This window comes from Nannospalax galili, unplaced genomic scaffold (assembly GCF_000622305.1).
Source record: "Nannospalax galili isolate Female #2095 unplaced genomic scaffold, S.galili_v1.0 scaffold264, whole genome shotgun sequence".
NCBI classification, from domain to species: domain Eukaryota; kingdom Metazoa; phylum Chordata; class Mammalia; order Rodentia; family Spalacidae; genus Nannospalax; species Nannospalax galili.
The window spans coordinates 1,258,940-1,277,020 of record NW_008352391.1 but is presented as its reverse complement, the minus strand read 5'-3'; the positions used below and the strand labels follow the sequence as shown (position 1 = coordinate 1,277,020).

Sequence of the window (18,081 nt, the reverse complement as noted above, 5' to 3'; positions counted from 1 at the left end):
AGCAAAAAAAAAAAAAAAAAATGGCATAGATGTAACATAAAAATTCAAAACTGACAACTTAGGATGTAATAATAATGCTACCAGAGCACAAAAAGCAGGCGCTTAAGATAGTAAGTTGCCATGTGATATGCCGCCTTTAGAAGCTCAGTCTCCCATCTACACAGCATCACACTGGCTATCACAAGGCAGTGATGGCAACTCAGCTGCCCTGAATATGGCATCTTGACCTTTGGGCCAACCACAGAAGGAGGAAAGTCACTCTGACCTTCCCAAGCCCCTCTCCTAAAGCAGGTCATGCCTAGGAAGGCTGTATGAACTCCCTCTGGAGCAGGACATAAGATACTCATGTGAAAGGCACTGTCCCTACACCTGAAAGGAAAAAAGAATCCATAGCTCTTTGATGCAAAGACACACGTAGGGAATATGAACAGATAGATAGCCTTGTTACCATCACTCACCATCCTCTTTGTCCAATCACAGGTCTCCAGGACTACCTTAACTCCTCCTTAAACCTGGACAGGAAGCCGTAGGTTTATCATTGACATCAGGTCTTTATCTCCTCAAAAAGGTTCTTATGTAAAACTTATGTTGAATCAATTCATATACTTCCCTCTTATTAATCGAATCTACCTTTTGCTATAGGGGCCTGAGCCATGAGCCTAATGACAGTGAGGAAAACGTATTTCTTGTCCTGGACAGCAGTGCCTTACAGGTTCTTATTCTTTGGTCTATTTTGAGTCTAGAAAAATAACCCAGCAGAGACCACACTTATGTTCACTGTATAGCTCATTAGAATGTACCCTTAAAACAATAGTAACTGAAATAAACTAAAGGCCCAACTGAAGAGAAAGAAGGAGATAGTTTAAATAAGTATAAGTTTATGGACCATGTAAAATGGTCCTCATTTGCCATAAATTAAAACAGTGATCACTGTGTAGTGCTGCCTTAGAAGTTCTGGATGTTACAAAGAAAGGAGGATACACTTAGCTAGCTACAAGTGGCAAACATCTGAACGCCTTCATTAGTACACAGAAAAAGCAAAGCCAGGAAGAGCCGTTCATCAGCATGGATGTCTCACACACTCCATCACGTCTCTGGAGTGGCACCTTGCTGCTTCTGTGTCTGGGTTCTCTAAAGGGGTTTCTCTTCCCACCCTTTCCCTGTGTTTCTTGCCTGAGAGCAAGATCCTTCTGTCTGCTGCTGCTAATCCACATGCACTATTGCTCAGGACCCTGCTCTGTTCTCCTCCGCCTCACAAAGTGCTCCACAGCTCTGAAGTGAAACTGCTTTGCTTTTATTGTAATTTCCTTGATTGTTGTGTTTGCCTGTGAGTTTCCCAAAGAGAGGTGTTTTCTGCATATATGAGTGCTAAATACATGATTTTGAATAAATTAATCAATGGATATCAAAAACTGTTGAGAGGAGGGCCATTTCTTATCTTTGAATCTGCAATACAAATCATAGTGCCTGGTAGACACTAGTTATCAGTAATTCTTCACTAAGCAAAGGATAAATGAATGTATACCATCACACACGAATGCTCCCGGTATGTGATCCCAGACAGATTTCCTTCTGCACGCCCTTTTCTCCTGCTTCCAAGCAGCAGATAAGGTTCTTTTTCTAAAAGGGGTGCCATCCATGATGAGAACTTACCCAGATCAAATTGGCCAGAGATATAACCACAAGTCTGCCGGACTTCCTCACTGTCCCAGCCCAAGGGGTAGAGGGCACAGCCAGCGCCAATCAATAAACCTGTGAGGAGATAAAACAGAGAGGCATCACCAACCAATATTTAGCAATATGACAAGACTGTGGTGCCTGCTTTTTAAAATACTATGCCAAATTCTCTTAAGCAATCTAAAAAGCCAGTTTGATTCCAAGAACAATATCAAGTCTGCTTAAAATAAGAAAAAGAAAAAAGAAAACTTGACAACTCAGTTTGTTTCCAACTTGGCCTTTTAAAAGCATTAAAGCCTTGCGAATCCTGTTAAGGAAATATAATCCACAGGCCATTTTAATCACTCTTGCAAAGAGCCAACCAATTCCACCATTAATCCAAGTGAACAACGAATTCAAGAGCAAGCAGTTTCTAAGTTACACTTCATCATTCATGAGGAGTTTTTGTTTCCAAATAAGAATCAGAATGTTGCAGGGTTGTGAAATTTTACCAGGGACAGAAGGAACATGCAGATGTCCAAGAAGCTATCAGCTCATCCACTGAACCTGTGAACTGGACTGTCTGTTCCTGCATTGCTGAGACTCGTCCAGCACTCACACAGCTTAGAAATACGCTAGGAGACAGATACAGTGTAATCCAGGTCCTCTTCACATGTAAAACCAAAAGGTTTGAAAATTAACCAGAAGAAAGGGGTTTTATTTTAATATAACTTAAGCTATTGTGGCAGTAGACTGTGCTGCCTGCCCTCATCAGCCTTTAGTTTTGCATCAAAACCTAAAATGGCTTCAAAAGAAGCCCAATGAGATTTAAACACTCACCACTGGACTCTCTGAGCTAATCTGAAAGTAAGATCTTGTCACATCAGTCATTGAGCATTAGCATCATCCTCAGTATAAAGGTGTTGAGGCAGTAGCACCAATTTATAGTAGTCTGACGGGTGACTGTGAATTACCAGGCACCACTAAGCAGCCCCCAGTGGGAAAACCCTACAGAACAGTAATGTGAAGGAAAAATGCAGGAAAGCAGGTCTTCAACATTGACACACCCAATCCAAATTCTTTCTGTCTCTATTTCCCATTTGTCCTGTTCCCCACATCAGTGGGTAACACTGGGTAAACTCTATTTCCCTAAGGTAGTCATCAACCACTAGGCTGTGCCCTGAGGTGAGACACCCCTGTGGTGTGACACTCGTTTTCTGTTCTGGTACCCTTCCCTTCAGCAGGTCCCTTGGTTTACAAAAAAAGTGATTAGAGGATCCTGGATCCGAGAGTTCAGAATCATTGGAACTATACAGTCTGGACCAGTATGTCCAGTGCATAGACAGGAATCCTGTTCCAGCTGGCGCATAATCCAGAAAGCAATAGCACTAGATTTTATTGACCAGGCAAATGCCCCGCTGGTGGGCTTCCTCTGGCTTTTCCCACTGGGGAAAATTTTTCCAAGGTAGTTTTCTCCACCATTAGGCAAAGAGATGATTGATGAGGATGTCAAAGTTTGTACAAATCGAATTCCATGAATGTTTAGTAAACAGTGTAATAACGTTCCACAATACTCCGTTCTTAATAGGCAACAGCCACTGTATTAGTTCCCTTTTTATTGCTGGGATGAAACACTCTGACCAAAATTAACTTGAGGAGGAAAGGATTTATGTCATCTTATAGCCCTTAGGGCACAGTCCATCACTAAGGGAAGTCAGGGTAGGAACTCAAGGCAGGAACCTGGAGGCAGAAACTGAAGCACAGACCATGGGAGAAGGCTGCTTGCAGGCTTGCTCTCCCTGGCCTGCTCAGTTACCTCTCTTATACAACCCAGACCTACCTGCCTAGGGACGGCACCTCTCACAGTGGTCTGCTCCCCTCCCCCCATATCAATTAGCAATTGGGAAATGGCTTACAGACACAGCTAAGGCAATTCAATGGAGGAAATTCCTCAATTGAGGTTCCTCTTTCCCAAGTGTCTATGGTTTGTTTCAAGTTGACAAAAACTAACCCCCACAGCTATCTGGGGGGAGAGGGTTGTAATTTTTAAAGGATAAAAAATACAGAAATGTTTGGAATAGAACTTGTTTAAGTGTCAAGAATTTTTTTTAATTAACATGTAAGCCATCAATAGTTTTCTCTTTGATATGGAAATAAATGATCATCTTATTTGCTAACTATGAAGTCAGAAAACTACTTCCTTGATCCATTTGTATGCTAGCTGGCTTTGAACACTGAACAGAAAGGAGCTTAGCCATGTTTAGATGTGTAGGAAGCAATTCCCTAAGTAGCAAAACATTTTGGGCTCACAGTTCTTCTACAAAATACTGGACTATCTTTGTGATAACACAATTAGCAATAATTTTATACAAAGAAAATTCACAAAATATGTGTGAATGCTAAGCAAGCATTCTTCTACCAAACTACATTGCTAGCCTTGTATATAAGTTTTAAAAAGGAAACTATGAACATATGCTCACATTACAAAAAAAGTGTTGTTCAGTGGAGGGCAACTAGTTCATGTGAATTTTTATATTAATATTTATGTACCCTGTTTTGTCGTCTGCTACTGTTTGCTAACAGAAAGCATACTACAGACTCTAAAGATCAGTTCTGGGGGAAAAGTAAATATCCTTGAGGCTAATTGACTGTCACAATTGTTAGGCTCTGTAGGTGAGCATCAACAGCTTCCTGACTACCTTGTTACTACCACTGCAGGCAAGAGGGAGTCTTGAATTGAAATTCCACCTGATGTGCACCAAACATCTATATTAGCAAGTGGGCACATAGTCATGAAATCAGTTCTGTTTTCCAGTAAAGGATTCCCTACAACTCCATTAAATAGAGTTGTTAGTATCTCAATACACAATGAACACTGCAAATATCCAGGAACAGACTCAGGAAATGTCAGGTCATATCAGGCAACAATATCTCCCATTCGGTGGAAGGGGACCCATGACACACTTGGAAAGGATGTGGGGATGGTCAGATTTGTATGCTGGGCCTGGTGCTGCTTGTTAATAGCTAAACCCATCCCTGTTCTAAAATCTACTTCCTAAACTCTCCTGCTAGCAGAAGTTTCATGTCTTAGTGTGTTCTTGAGAAGCCTTAGAAGATGAGATCAGTGAGGGGTACTTAGAAGATGAAAGGGATAACCTGGTATTTGCCACTAGCAGCTGAGGTCAAGGCATGTCTTCCTGCAGACTGCAGACAAGATTTGGAGAGGAGTTGCCAGGCCTCCTCACCACAGCACCTAGAGAGGGCAATCAATTATCAGCTTATTGTGATCCTTAGACCTCTGATTTCTAGACTTCTGCAAAGCAGCTTCTCTGACCTTCACTTTCCCAGATCTTCCAACAGGCTGGCCAAACTGCAAATTCCTGACTCCATTCCTTCCTACCGGAGTTACCTAGGATGGTTTCTTTCAGTAGCCAAACCCTGGTTGGTCCATGCCTTACTCACACGAGATACACGATACAAATCTTCATATGCTATCGTATTGATCGAACATTATCAAAATGCTAAATTTAATATCATCTCTCCAATACAATGCAAGCTATTTTTTAAAGATATGTATATTAGGGATACATCTATTTGAAGGGTTAGCCTCTTCCCTTCTCTGTGGTGTTGTCTGAGGTTAGGAAATTTAGGGTGCTAACTAACCTCTTCAAGAGATTTCTAAAAAGGAGTCCAATGTCAACCAACTGTCCTTAAGGTATAGATTGAAGTTAACTAGCATTTTATGGTCTACGCTAAAAGCAAAATACTATAAAATAGAAGTAATTAAATATGAAAGTGAGAACATCTGTTTTTGGGGGGTTCTTTTTGTTGATTTTTTTTTTAACAGGCTCTCCTGTTAAGTCACATCCCACCTGGAAGTTACAATGTGAACCAGGGTGGCCTCCATCTCGCAAAGATCCACCTGATTCTGCCTCCCGAGGGCTGGGATTAAAGGCATACGCCACCATGCCTGGCGTGAGAGCATCTTTTTAATAAAAAAAAAAAAAAATTTGCCATTGTCCAGTTGCAACTCTGCTAAACCTCAGTCCATGCCTTAGAAATCAATTTTGTCCAAAGCAGATTGGAAACCCCTGATTTACAGTCTACTTGGGTATTACACTATATGCTAAAATGCGGGGGGTGGGGGGGTGTCAAAGAAGTTGAAGTATTTGCTCAAATGGTGTCTTAATAATCCAACAGGTTTTAATAGCTATGGCTGCTTAATTTGTTTCTTGGGAATAAATGGGTCAATTGGAATCTCTAGCTTCCAAACTTTAATATTATTTACAGAGATTTTTCTTTATTTTACTTATAAACCATGTTATCTATTTTACTTATAGAGCTTAACTTTAAGTTCCTTTGCCACTACCACAAAGGACATCATAAAAAAAAGCCACATTTTCACACTTTCTGAAAACCTGTGCAGACGCAGGTGAGTGAGAAAAGAAGGGGCGGTGAGGGGTGCAGACCTGGGAAAGTGAGGTGAGAGGAGGAGGAGGTGAGACGTCGTCCCAGTCATGGCTCACTTACAATTTAGAAGTAATCTCTTTTTGCAGTCCTAAAGACGCTGCAACTTTTAAGGAGACCTGAGTAAATCACAAATTGCAAATTAGATTGGTCTTTAGTTTTCACCCAGCCTCATCACTGAGATCAGCTGGTGGTGGGTGAGGGTGGTAGACCATGAAGATCATATTATAAGAGAATTGTAGAGCCATAGCCGCCCAAAAACAGAAGGGGAAAAAAAAAAAACAACCTAGATGACTCAATAATTCTTAAATTTAACAAATCTATTTTAATAATATGTTGTTGATTAGGCCATTTCATCCTGAGTACCCAGGAGTTGGGGCTCATGCCCTTCAAGGACAATTAAAATATTTTAAGAGTCAAGTCAGTGGAACGACCTTTAAGGAAGAAGTCAATGTTAATGGAAAAGGGAGCTCAGAAAAGCGCAGAACGATGGACACTCCAGGGAGATGTTGGCCGCAGCTACAAAGTCTGCAGCTCAGCCCGGTGAGCTCCTGGCCTCCAGCCTCAGGGTGGATGCTCGCTCTCTGCCCATACGCCCCCTACAGGATAGTTTCTAGTCATTCCTCTTAGTTTCCAGAAAATGCTAGAAATATCTGCCATCATACTAATTATTTCTTAGAATTTGAATGTGAATCATAATGTCCAAGGACAAACCGAGGGCTGGGAATTTTCCCTTCTGCAAAACTCTCTATTGAAACACAGCACTGCACACTTAGCCAAGGGTATATTAACATAACAATTCGGCTTCTGCCAAGAAGGCAAAACAAACCTCAAGTCAGCCTTTGCCAATTACTCTCCACAGGTGGGAAGAATAGAGTTTCCCAGTTAAATTCATAAAGCCTTGTTTTTTTCCAGGCTACTCTTGAAAGTTTTTATGTGATCTCACTTTTTTTCATGACTATTGACCATTCTTTTTCCACAGTTGATTATTTTTTTATAGTGTGACTTTTTCCACCCATCGCCCCTTTAGGGGTCACACCCGCGTTTCCCATCAATTCATCTTTTATGTTTTTTGGATACTTTTATCCATCCTCCAAGTCCCTTTATCTCGTGTTCTGTGGCAAGCACTGAGGGAAATTGCTTTCTTTACTGTTCTCATGAAAGCTGCTCAATCTTGAAGCCTGTTATCTGGACTCTCCTTTGGAAAGGGTTGGCAAGTTTCCAGCTCAAAGTCTCCATATGCTGATTTATGTACAAGATACTCTCCATTTTCATCACCAGATTAGGATTCCTTTACAAAATGTAACCACATAAACTGAGTCCTGGAGAGGGAACATGAGCAAAGGCCAGTGTTACAGCTCCTCAAGACCCTGAAAATGCAGCTAAAAGTAAACTAAGTGTTCTACAACAAGGGGGAAACCATGCCCCTACTTAAAGTACTTTCTGGAAACTGAGGCACAGAGAATGCAAGAAGCTTGTCTACAAAAACAGAACTCAGATCAATCTCAGCACTCCCAAATCTCAGTCCAGGGCACACTAGTGTAAGCTCTTGCCCATCTATTGTGATCTCAGTGCTTGGACCTAGGTCCATGCCAGAGTCACAAGCTCACCCCCCCAACCGCCGACACACACACACACACACACACACACACACACACACACACACAGCATGAGGTTAATGAGGGACTTGTGGGGTTTGACCATCATGCTTTACCCTGAGTGTCTCTAACTTCTAAAGTCTCACCTCCTACTAACTAGCACCAGTGCCCTGGTCAGTCTCCAAGGCATCACTGCATCTATTGATGGTTCTTTGACTACGTCTCCAGCACTCTCCTCTGTGAAAGTTGCATCATCCTCTCTGCCTGATACTTTCACTCCTTTCTTGAATGCTCAGATTCTATTACGCCAGCCACTAAGTTCAAAAAGCCTTAGTGCACCTCCTCCCCTGGGCATCTCAGCAGAGAGCTACAGGTTTTCCTCCTCCCAGGAGCTCCTACATAAAGGTTTAGTTGAGGTAGTATTTGCATGCACTTATTTCTGCAATTATATTTATAGAATAGATATATTAAATTACCTGCATTATAACTCAGCTGTGAGTACTTAACATGCACTCATTTATATATGTTAACTATTAAGCAGTTGTAACATTATTACTTGGTACTTATAAAAGTCTTAGAAAGTTATCTAATAGATTATAATAAATAATATGAAAAATATATTGCCTCCATTAAATACAAAAGCTTAACAAAGTAGGCTTAAACTCTTAAATGTGCCATGGTGGATCCAGGCAACATATCCAGCCTTCAGGGCACTGAGCCAGTGCTGTGAACCTCTATCTTCCTATGCCTCCCAAAGTCCCAAGTGTTCCTGGTCCTACTCTGGGCTCCCCACATCCACATATGTACAGAATTCTGTATATACATGCATGAGGAGGAAGATCAAGAGAGTTCAAATCATCCTTTCTCCAAGATAAACCTGAGTGTCAGCCAGTCAGCTGCCTATAATCAAAGACAAGGGACAGGCTCTTTGGAACCTGCAAATCTCTGCTTTGCTGGCACCTGTGACCCCATTGTGAGCTCCACCACACAGAGGGCTTCTGTCCACAAAGTGCACCTGCAGGTACAGCGAGCAATAGTGTTTTCATCATCACAAGTGCCTTTCAACACCACAATTCAAAGTAGACTATGGTCATTTCTATATGCAAAACAGTATTTTATCAAATCACAGGAAGACTCTTTGCTGAAAACATCCTGCAGAAGACAGCATACTTTGGATTTTCTTAAAATATTTTTCAAAATGGTGCGCTGAGCCTCATTTCTTTTCCGTTTCTAGCTCATGTGACAGAAGATACAAAAGACGCAGTGGGTTAGGCACCAGAATGCCATCTTAGCTCAGAGCAATACTTCATAAGCCAATTTCAGCCATGAGTGACTTGTCATTTTTCTTCTTTCTAGGACCCCAAGCCATCATTGGTGCCAAATAAAAAACAATAGTTCTTTCAAATGATGAAACTTTGGGGGATGTTTTGCAATTCGAATGTGACAATGACAAATGACATCTGAATTAAAGCAATGTCTAATAACCTCCTTCCCCCAGTTAAAAGCAACTCAGTTTCACCACTTCATTTCCTCAGGACTCAGGTTATCCTCAACTGTAAAATGAGGGAAACACCTGCTCCTTGGGGCCGGCACAAAGGTTAAGTGAGGTGGTGTCTGCAAGAAGAGGAGAACAGTCAATGTAGAGCAGGACATGGGGGCCCACGCCTTTAATCCCAGCACTTGAGGGGAGGAGCAGTCAGATCTCTGTGAGTTGGAGACCAGTCTGGTTTTATATCATGTGTTCTAGGACAGCCAGGGCTACACAGTGAGACCCTGTCTCAAAAAAAAAAAAAAGTCAGTGTGAGGAGGTGGTACTGTCAGTGGGCATTACTGTGAAGCCTTAGGGCTTCACTGTGAAGCCTTAGATCTGTTGCTGCAGGCAGGAGAGGGCAGGGAATGTGTTGTCTTATATACTGGCCTGATACTGATTGCAGGTGTCCTTTTCTCTCAGAGAAGCTTTCCTTCTATGGAAAAATAGGGAGGCCCCAGCAGGAGCATTCCTACAACTGTGAGTGATGATCACTTGCCTAGATGCCACATTGGCCACATAAACTTTAGTTACGGCAAATGAAAGGCAAATGAAACATTCATAGCCTGGTGACCCTCCCATGAGAGCAAAGGATGAGAGTCCTGCTGCAAGATGAGATGCTTCTCCATTCGTTTTTACTTGTTTTTTCCTTGTTGCTTTTTACTTTTAGAGGCATGATTGTCTTTTCTATGAGGCAAGTAGAGCTAGAATGATCAAGTGCAGCCATAGTGAGGTGAGGTCATCTAAGTGCTGGCATTACAGGGACTGCCAGAAGCAGGGCTGTAGGCAGTCAGTGTACTTGGCCACTGTACAGAAATGGAAGTTTGTTCATTGCCTTCACTGCAACATTGCCAGACAGAAAGCTCACCATGCTCAGGACCACATCTGCACCTCTGAGACACAAGAAATGATCATCTTCATTGACCCAACAATGTCCTACATTTGTGCCCGGAGGAAAGGTCACAGTTTTCAAATTTCCATGGTATGATATAATTCTGGACAGAAGGATACATGTGAGAAATAGGCTGGGGGAAGCTTGTTAAAATGCAGATTCTGGGGGCTGGAGAGATGCCTCAGTGGCTAAGAGCACTAGCTGCTCTCACAGAGGACCTGGGGTCTGTTCCCAGTACCCGTATGGCAGCTAACAGCTAACTGTAACTCCAGTTCCTGGGGAGCCAATGCCCTCTTTTGGCCCCTGTGAATATTTCACACATATGGTACACTTATATACATGTAGGCAAAACACTCATATACATACAATAAAAAATAAATAAATTTTAAAATGAAGATTCTGGTTTCCAGTTCTGTAGCAGGGCTGATCTGCATCTCGAACCAGCTCCTGATGAGGCACAGCTGCTATTCAGAACCACACACCAAGCAGCAAGTGTCCTTTGAGGTACTTTATGTCAGGTTTTTTATGTCAGGTTTGAATCCTGATACTACTCAAGTTAGATCTGTAACCTTGAGCAATGTGCTGTTGACTCCTCTGAGCTCAAATTTTCAGGCACAAAGTGAATCTATGATTCTCCGGTTAGCATGGTACCTGAATCTGCAATGCTGTTGTTAGAGAGACTCAAAGGCTTAGAACAGAGCCTGGTTTGGAGCTTGGCATATAACAGTGGCTTAGCATGAATAGTATATTATAGGAATTTATGTCAATAGGAATAATGATCTTGCTGCTATCTTAACCACAAGCATTTCATTCAGTGATCCCTGCCAATTTCAGATTCATCAATAATAGCCACAGGTGCTCCTGAGTCTAAAGCAAACATGCAAACAAAAATATTACTTAATCAAAAGCAGAAAGCCTTTATTGCTTGCTTATGCCTTCACAATAGATATATTTTATGGATCTGACCATAGATCTACAGCTAGGATTCATTACATCCTTTTTTTCCCTCTAACATGATATCATGAAAAATGTTCAACTTTCAAGAAAGTTAGAAGAAATATATAGTCAACATCTATCCATTTACCACAATGGTCTTGTCATTAACAGGTCTTTAGGATTTGCTTTACCATCTGTCTAGCCATTTTTCCATTTCCCTATTGATCTGGAAATGCATCTTTTTGGAGTGGAGTTGAGAGTCCTTGTGGTAGGAATCCAGTCTCAGCAAAGGTGGTTCCTTCTCATCTTACAGACACTACTCTCTCGCAGTATGTGCAAAGTTTCTTGTCAGCATCTGCACTCTATCATCTCTCCCTCGCCCCAGTGGTCCGTACAGACCCATGATGCAGACACAAAAGTTAGAGCCACAGTCTTTTGCTATGACAGCTATCCATTGCTCATGCCTGAAGTCACTGAAATGGGACCTAGCAACTTGGGAGGTGATTGATAGACACATCTAGAAAATGGACATTTCTAACCCTTTCATATTTCTCAAACAACTACCCTGCAGCCTAAAACAGGAGCAACTTGCTTCAGCTCTCTGACCCAAAAACACCAACTAGAGGATGATGCTTCATGTGACATTTCACAAAGACCAGAACTACAGCAGAGTCCCAGCATGGTCACTCAATTCGGAGTAGAAATATTTTTCCTTAAGGATCCCTGTTGCTTTGTACAAAATGACTTATTCCTGATAATGATTTTTTTTTAAAAAAACACTCTAGCACAATCATCACACTTGGACATAAAAGCCTTTTTTAAAAAGGGCTAGGCTCCAACAATACCTTTTCAGGAAAGTTCCCACTAGAAAGAAAATAAAACAAAAAACCAAACTCTCAGTAAATTTACACTGAACCCACGCCATACTTTCTCTGAAAATATAGTGTTAATTCCAACCATACTGCAGTCAGTGTCTGTCTAGCATCAGATAAATATTCCAGTGGTAAACTGTCAGGCTTTGGAATCTGCCATCTGTGTTCCAATATTGGGTCTGCTGCTTACTAGCTCCTGGTTAAGTCTCTTAAACTTGAGCTTCAAGAGTTTCTTCCATGGGTATACCAGTGTCTCAGACAGAGTCACTGTGAGAATTAGGTAGAAGATGCTCTAAAAGCCCAGCTCCATTTATAAAGCATATAGCTTCTGTCTCATGAAATACTGAAGATGCAGAAAAAACACTATACACATTTATTTTTATTTATAGAACAGTGGTTTTATGAAAAGAAAGTACCCCACCTTCAGGGTACACTGTTTTGTGGGACAAGTTTGCAAAAATGCAGATTCTAGGTAAGATGTCACCATGTATCTGGTCTCACAGATAGCTTAGTGCAGCATCATGAAGCAGAATGCCATCTCCAGCCACCTCCCAGCCTGACATACATCCAGATCTTTGTTTTGCTCCCTGATAAAAGAACCAATTCAGTTTCTTTCCCCTGGGGCCTTCTGAGCGTGGGAAGCAGCCTCATTCATGTCTGAAGTGCTCATCCTGCATCTTCCCAGGATCCCTGGGTGACCTGACACAAGGGACATTGGTAGTGCATAGCCTGTCCCTGGGGAACTGGTTCCTGCCACACTGTCTCTTTCAAGAACTGGGGCAGGTTTGGGAATGGAGACAGCCATGAAACCTAGCAGCTTTGATTCTAAGCAGAACACTTGAGGAGTCCTTGTCTTGCTAATACACAGAGAACCCATGGACCCTGTGACCTCTGGAAGGGCTGACTGGCTGAGGAACCAGTGGGCTGCAGGTAACTAAGTACCCTGGGAAGAAAAGAGAAACATGGATGTGCATTAGGGAGAAGAGGACCCAGACTGAACCTTAATGTGGCCGCAACAAGCATTAAGTAATCATTACCCAAGGCCAAAATGAGTGAAGAAGGGGTATGGTCAGATTTTAGCTCAAATAAGGTCCTGAGCTGAGAGCTTGTGGTAAAGTGAGGCAGTTAGCTTAGAAGCCTGCTCATCAGGGATGTAGACCAGACACTGGCTTTAGACAGGCCATTGCTTTGAGTCTCAATATTGCCTTCAGAGCCAGTGTGACTAAAGCTACATGGGCCTGGTGTGTCAACAGAGCCATGTACATAATTGCACAGTGTGTGGTAGATGCTCGAGCTGGTGGTGTGTCGCACAAGGCTAAGGAGGTGTTCGTAGGGAATCACTCAGCATAGGCACACAGGGAGAGGACCAACTAATGGAAGAAAACATCTTCTTTGTCAGATTTTTGTTTTTCAGTGATGGTGACTGAACCCAATTGTGCATGTCAGACAAGTGCTTTACCACTCTCCCCCTCTCCAGTTCTGGTAGTCTAATAAAATTACTGAAGACAGAAAACAACTTAGGTAGAGGAATTTACTAAAGGATTGCCAATTCCCTAAGACTTCCATTTGAGCTTTCCCAGAGTCTGAATTCTTTGGGGGGAGATTGTTTCAGTTCTAACAGAATATTAAGCTTGAGGAGTGAAACTTCTCTTCCCACCAGCATCCTGCACTAAAACACCAAGTGCCAAAGGACCGACAGAGTCCTTGCTCCCAAGTTCTCTTCACTCAGTTCCACATCTATCTGCGGTCCTTAAAGAATCTAAGCAGAACCCCACAACTCTAAAGTAGGATGTCAGGGATATTTTTTAAAGTAATAAAATCTACATTCTACTAATTTTGATGCCTCAGTGACAACTGTTGAACGCAGTTTACAGGAAGCCATTGGTTTGGTCTGAGCTCCTGTACTGGGCTCCAACAGACCAGACAAAATTGCATTGCTCATACTGACATCACAGTCCACCAGGCCACATCTATATTGTTATTCAATCCTTCAAGAAATCTGGAGAAAGAGATAGTAGCCAAATCCCAAATAAGTCAGTTTTAGCCCATATGATAGGGAAGTCTCTGCTTTAACCTTCAAAAACAGGTAACCTGACAGGTTTTTGTTTTTGTCCTGCTGTTCTACTTTCTTGTTCTCTACTTCACAAAGCCCATTGTTCTGCCATTGCCCAGTGACAGCTCCCATCCCATTCTGTTGGATGGAGGCAGCTCAGATTCATGAACTACAATAAACGCAGCGTTACAGTTTGAATCTGAAATGGGTTAAATGCTGGGTTACAAGTTGTGGTGCTATGTGGAAGGCTGTGGAATCTTTTTTTAAAAAAAGATTGTATTTATTTTATGTATATGAGTGCATTGCCTGCACATGTGTAAGTGCACCCATGTCGTGCAATGCCCAAGGAGGACAGAAGAAGGCGTCGGATCCCCTGGAACTAGAGTTACAGACAATTGTTAGTTGCCATGTGGGTGCTGAGAACTGAACCCTGGTCCTTTGCAAGAGCAGCCAGTGCTCTTGATTGCTGAGCCACCTCTCCAGCCCCAAAGGTTGTGGAATCTTTAGGAGTTGGGGCCTGGTTGGTGGAAGCTAAATCTCCAGGGGAGGGCCTTTGAAGGTTAAGCCTGCCCGTGGTTCTTGCCTGTTTCCTTTCTGCCATGACATGAAGGGCAGCAGCCACAGGCATCAGGCAGGGTTCAGGGGCTATGAACAGCCATTTCTTCCCTGATGTGATGGATTGCAACCTCTGAAACTGAGAGCTAAAGCAAACACTGCCTCCCACAAGTTGCTCCTTTCAGGTATTTTTCCATAGTCATTGGAAAAATACCAAAATTACCAAGTAGAGTTGTGATGTGACTAACTGCATGGCAATTGTGTCTTTTGGTGCCACGGTCTCCTATAACTTTGTGATCTTGGGCAATATTTGCTTTTCTCTTGGGCATGTTTTCTCATCAGTAAACTAGAAATAAAACTCATAGATATAGTACATATGATATACAGACATAAATATATAAAATAGCACATATGTGTGTGTCCATATGCAAGTACTCATATAAATCCTATACATGATTATGTACATATTACATGTAGCTTATATTATTGAGACATAATAGATGCATATGTATGCCTGCATAAAGTATATAAGACATAGCTGGGTGTGGTAGCACACGCCTTTAATCCCAGCACTTGGGAAGCAGAGGCAGGCAGATCTCTGAGTTCAAGGCCAGCCTGGTCTACATAGCAAGTTGCAGGCCAGCTGGGGCTACAGGAAGACCCTGTCCCAAAAAGACTATATATATATATGACATTTATAGCAGGTTTCAATTAAATTTTAAACTTATATATTAGTTTCATTGTATATACTTATAAAGTACCCTTTTCAATGCTAAAACATTAAAGAATATAAACATCCCATAGTATCATTAACATGTACTATCATTAAAGCACACAGGTGGGCAACAGAGCTCAAATGTTTTAAAGGTATTTTTTTTTCCTTCCCCCTTCTGGGACTTCAGAAAACAAGAATCTCATCTATTTTACTCAGGTCCTTTAAAAATACTATCAATTCCACTAAAAAATAATAAAATAGATAAAAAAACAGTGCAGCCATCTGGAATAGCTGACAGACAACAATTTAGAAGCAATTTCTTTCAAGACATTTATAATAGTTTTCCTTTCTGTTTTGTTTCCCTCTTAAAATGTCAAGGACAACTGAAACTTTGTACTTTTCCATCTGTGATTTAAAGATCAGTCCCAGGTACATTTTGAAAGTTATTTGAGAATTTTGTTTCCATTTGATTAACTTTTAAAAACTTTGTTTTTCATAGCTATCATTTTGTCTTTAGTGATTTTTAACACTTTAATGTGAATATCTATTAAGAATATACATTTCAGTATGTTTTTCAAATATTTCCCAGTGGGAAAATACATTCTATTTAAAATCCTGTGAGTAGCAGTCATAATGAAATAACTCATATTAAAAAATAGATTATCCTAAAAAAATAGATAATCCTAAATAGCATATTGAAATAAAAGTAGAAACAAACTTCAAAATCAGTAAACATGGAACCTCATATGCAGAACTAAGTACAACCAGAATCATTCTTTTTTTCAATCATTCTTTTTTAAAGAATTTATTTATTTTTATTTTACGTGTACGAGTGTTTGCCTATATGTATGTAAGTGCACCCCGTCATGCAATGCCCACAGAGGTCAGAATAGGGCATTGGATCTCCTGTAACTGGAGTTATAGATACTTGTGGGCCACCATGTGGGTGCTGGGAACCCAACTGAGGTCCTCTGCAAGAGCAGCAAGTACCCTGGTCAAATGCAGAGAATAAGTGACTGTGAGGTGCCCAGCCATAAGTGATACATATACCATGCAACGTCTACACCTAAGGCTCAGGGAACATACAAAGAGAGAATGTAAGAACCAGAGGGACAAGACACCTGCTGCTAGTTAATGCATTCTAGACATGATAGAGAAACCACACCCACGAAATCTCCACAGTGTGCTAGTCTAACAAGATCTGCACAATGACAGAACCAGCTGACCTGCCAAAGTTGGTGGGAGAAATGTCACGGGGTTCTACATCAGGATGAAATTAATCGTGGATGCTGAAGGAGGGAGAATCAGTTTCCTCCAGGACCAGCTCCTTGAGAGGTTATCTAATTCCAAGTGGATACTCTAAACACAGGTACATACTACACATGAGCATCACTAAATGGATTCAGTGCTAAATACACACACACACACACACACACATTTATATATGTAGCAATCATCAAAGGAGAGGACAAGAAATTGAAAGTGAGTAGAGGGGACATGGGAGGAGTTAGAGGGGGTTAGGATGGAGGAAAATAACACAATGACAATATTCATGTGTGAAATACTCACACATGAATAATGAACAGCAAGTGCTTTTTATTGCTGAGCCATCTCTCCAGCCCCAGAGTCAATTATTCTTAGCAGAATGATTTAAATATCTGGATAGGAATCTTACATAGACAAAAACCTAACATCAGATATAGACCTAGGTTCAGACCATGAGACATATCTAAAAGACATAGTCATGTATAACATATGCACGCATCTGAAAGGAAGAAAATTGATGCGGAACCACTACAGTTCAAGGTCAAATGGGGATCTGGCTAGCGATACAGTTAATAATCCCCTTAGAGATCAATTCATTTTAGGCTAGAAAGAATGCAAGGTGCCCATTACAGGATGAATGGGTTCAATATGCAGATTTCTTGGGTGAAGGGAACACAATGAAAATGGAAAAGTTAGGAACCAAAGGAGTAAAGAAAAGTAGAGGCCAAATAATGGAAATGGGGGTCAATAACCTTTGCCGAGGTCATTCATTCTGGGCCATGAAAGCTGGCTGCCACTAAGTAGGCACAGGAACACTGTAATAGTCAACTAAAGCCATGATAACAAACTGCTGCAGACAGGGTGGTTTCAGCAACAAACTTTTCTTAACAATTTTAGATGCTAACAGTCCAAGATGAATGTGGGGCAGGGCTGGTTTCTCCCGAGGCCTCTAGGTGGTTTGCTAACAGTGCCTTCATGCTGTGTATACATAGGCTTTCCTCCGTGGGCCCACATTTACTCTTATATTATGTCGGATGAATTGGGCCTTTTCCTAATGGCTTCCTCTTCTTCATCACTACTTTATAAGCTTATGTCTAAATGCAGTCACATCCTGAGACATTAAGGACTCGAACTGCAACATATGAATTTTGCACAATGCAGTTCTTAATAGACACTTCAGATTTGGGGCATTGCATTCCCAATTGTGGGAGCTGAAAGGAATCCAAATAATCTAATGTGGTACTTTTAAAACTTTGCAGTCAAAATATTCCTAAAGAAAAAGTGAATAAATCATTTATTTTTCTTACATCTATTGGAAAAACTATCTTGGAAATTAACCTTCCAATTCACAGATGATCTTTTTTTCATATATTAAACGCTTTCCCTCAAATATTAAACTTGACGCTCCACAGAGATATTTTGGGTTCATCTTGTGCCTTCATGTATATGCAATACAAAACCTACTTCTCCTTACATATATGCGCAGCTTGGTGTTGAAGAACGAAGCTAAACTGCAACTTGAAAAGATTAAATGGCATGCTCA

The 18,081-nt window shown here is 41.3% G+C and overlaps 1 protein-coding gene across 3 annotated transcripts in view; it reads right to left on the bottom strand.

The window, feature by feature from the left end:
* Positions 1-18,081, bottom strand: part of Lhfpl6 (LHFPL tetraspan subfamily member 6) — a 265,642-nt gene that overhangs the window by 37,180 nt on the left and 210,381 nt on the right. For all 3 annotated transcript variants that reach the window (XM_017802283.2, XM_017802282.2, XM_008849356.3), the window contains exon 3: positions 1,654-1,752. In XM_017802283.2, the coding sequence (XP_017657772.1) occupies positions 1,654-1,752 (99 nt within the window). The remainder of the gene's footprint in view (positions 1-1,653; positions 1,753-18,081) is intronic.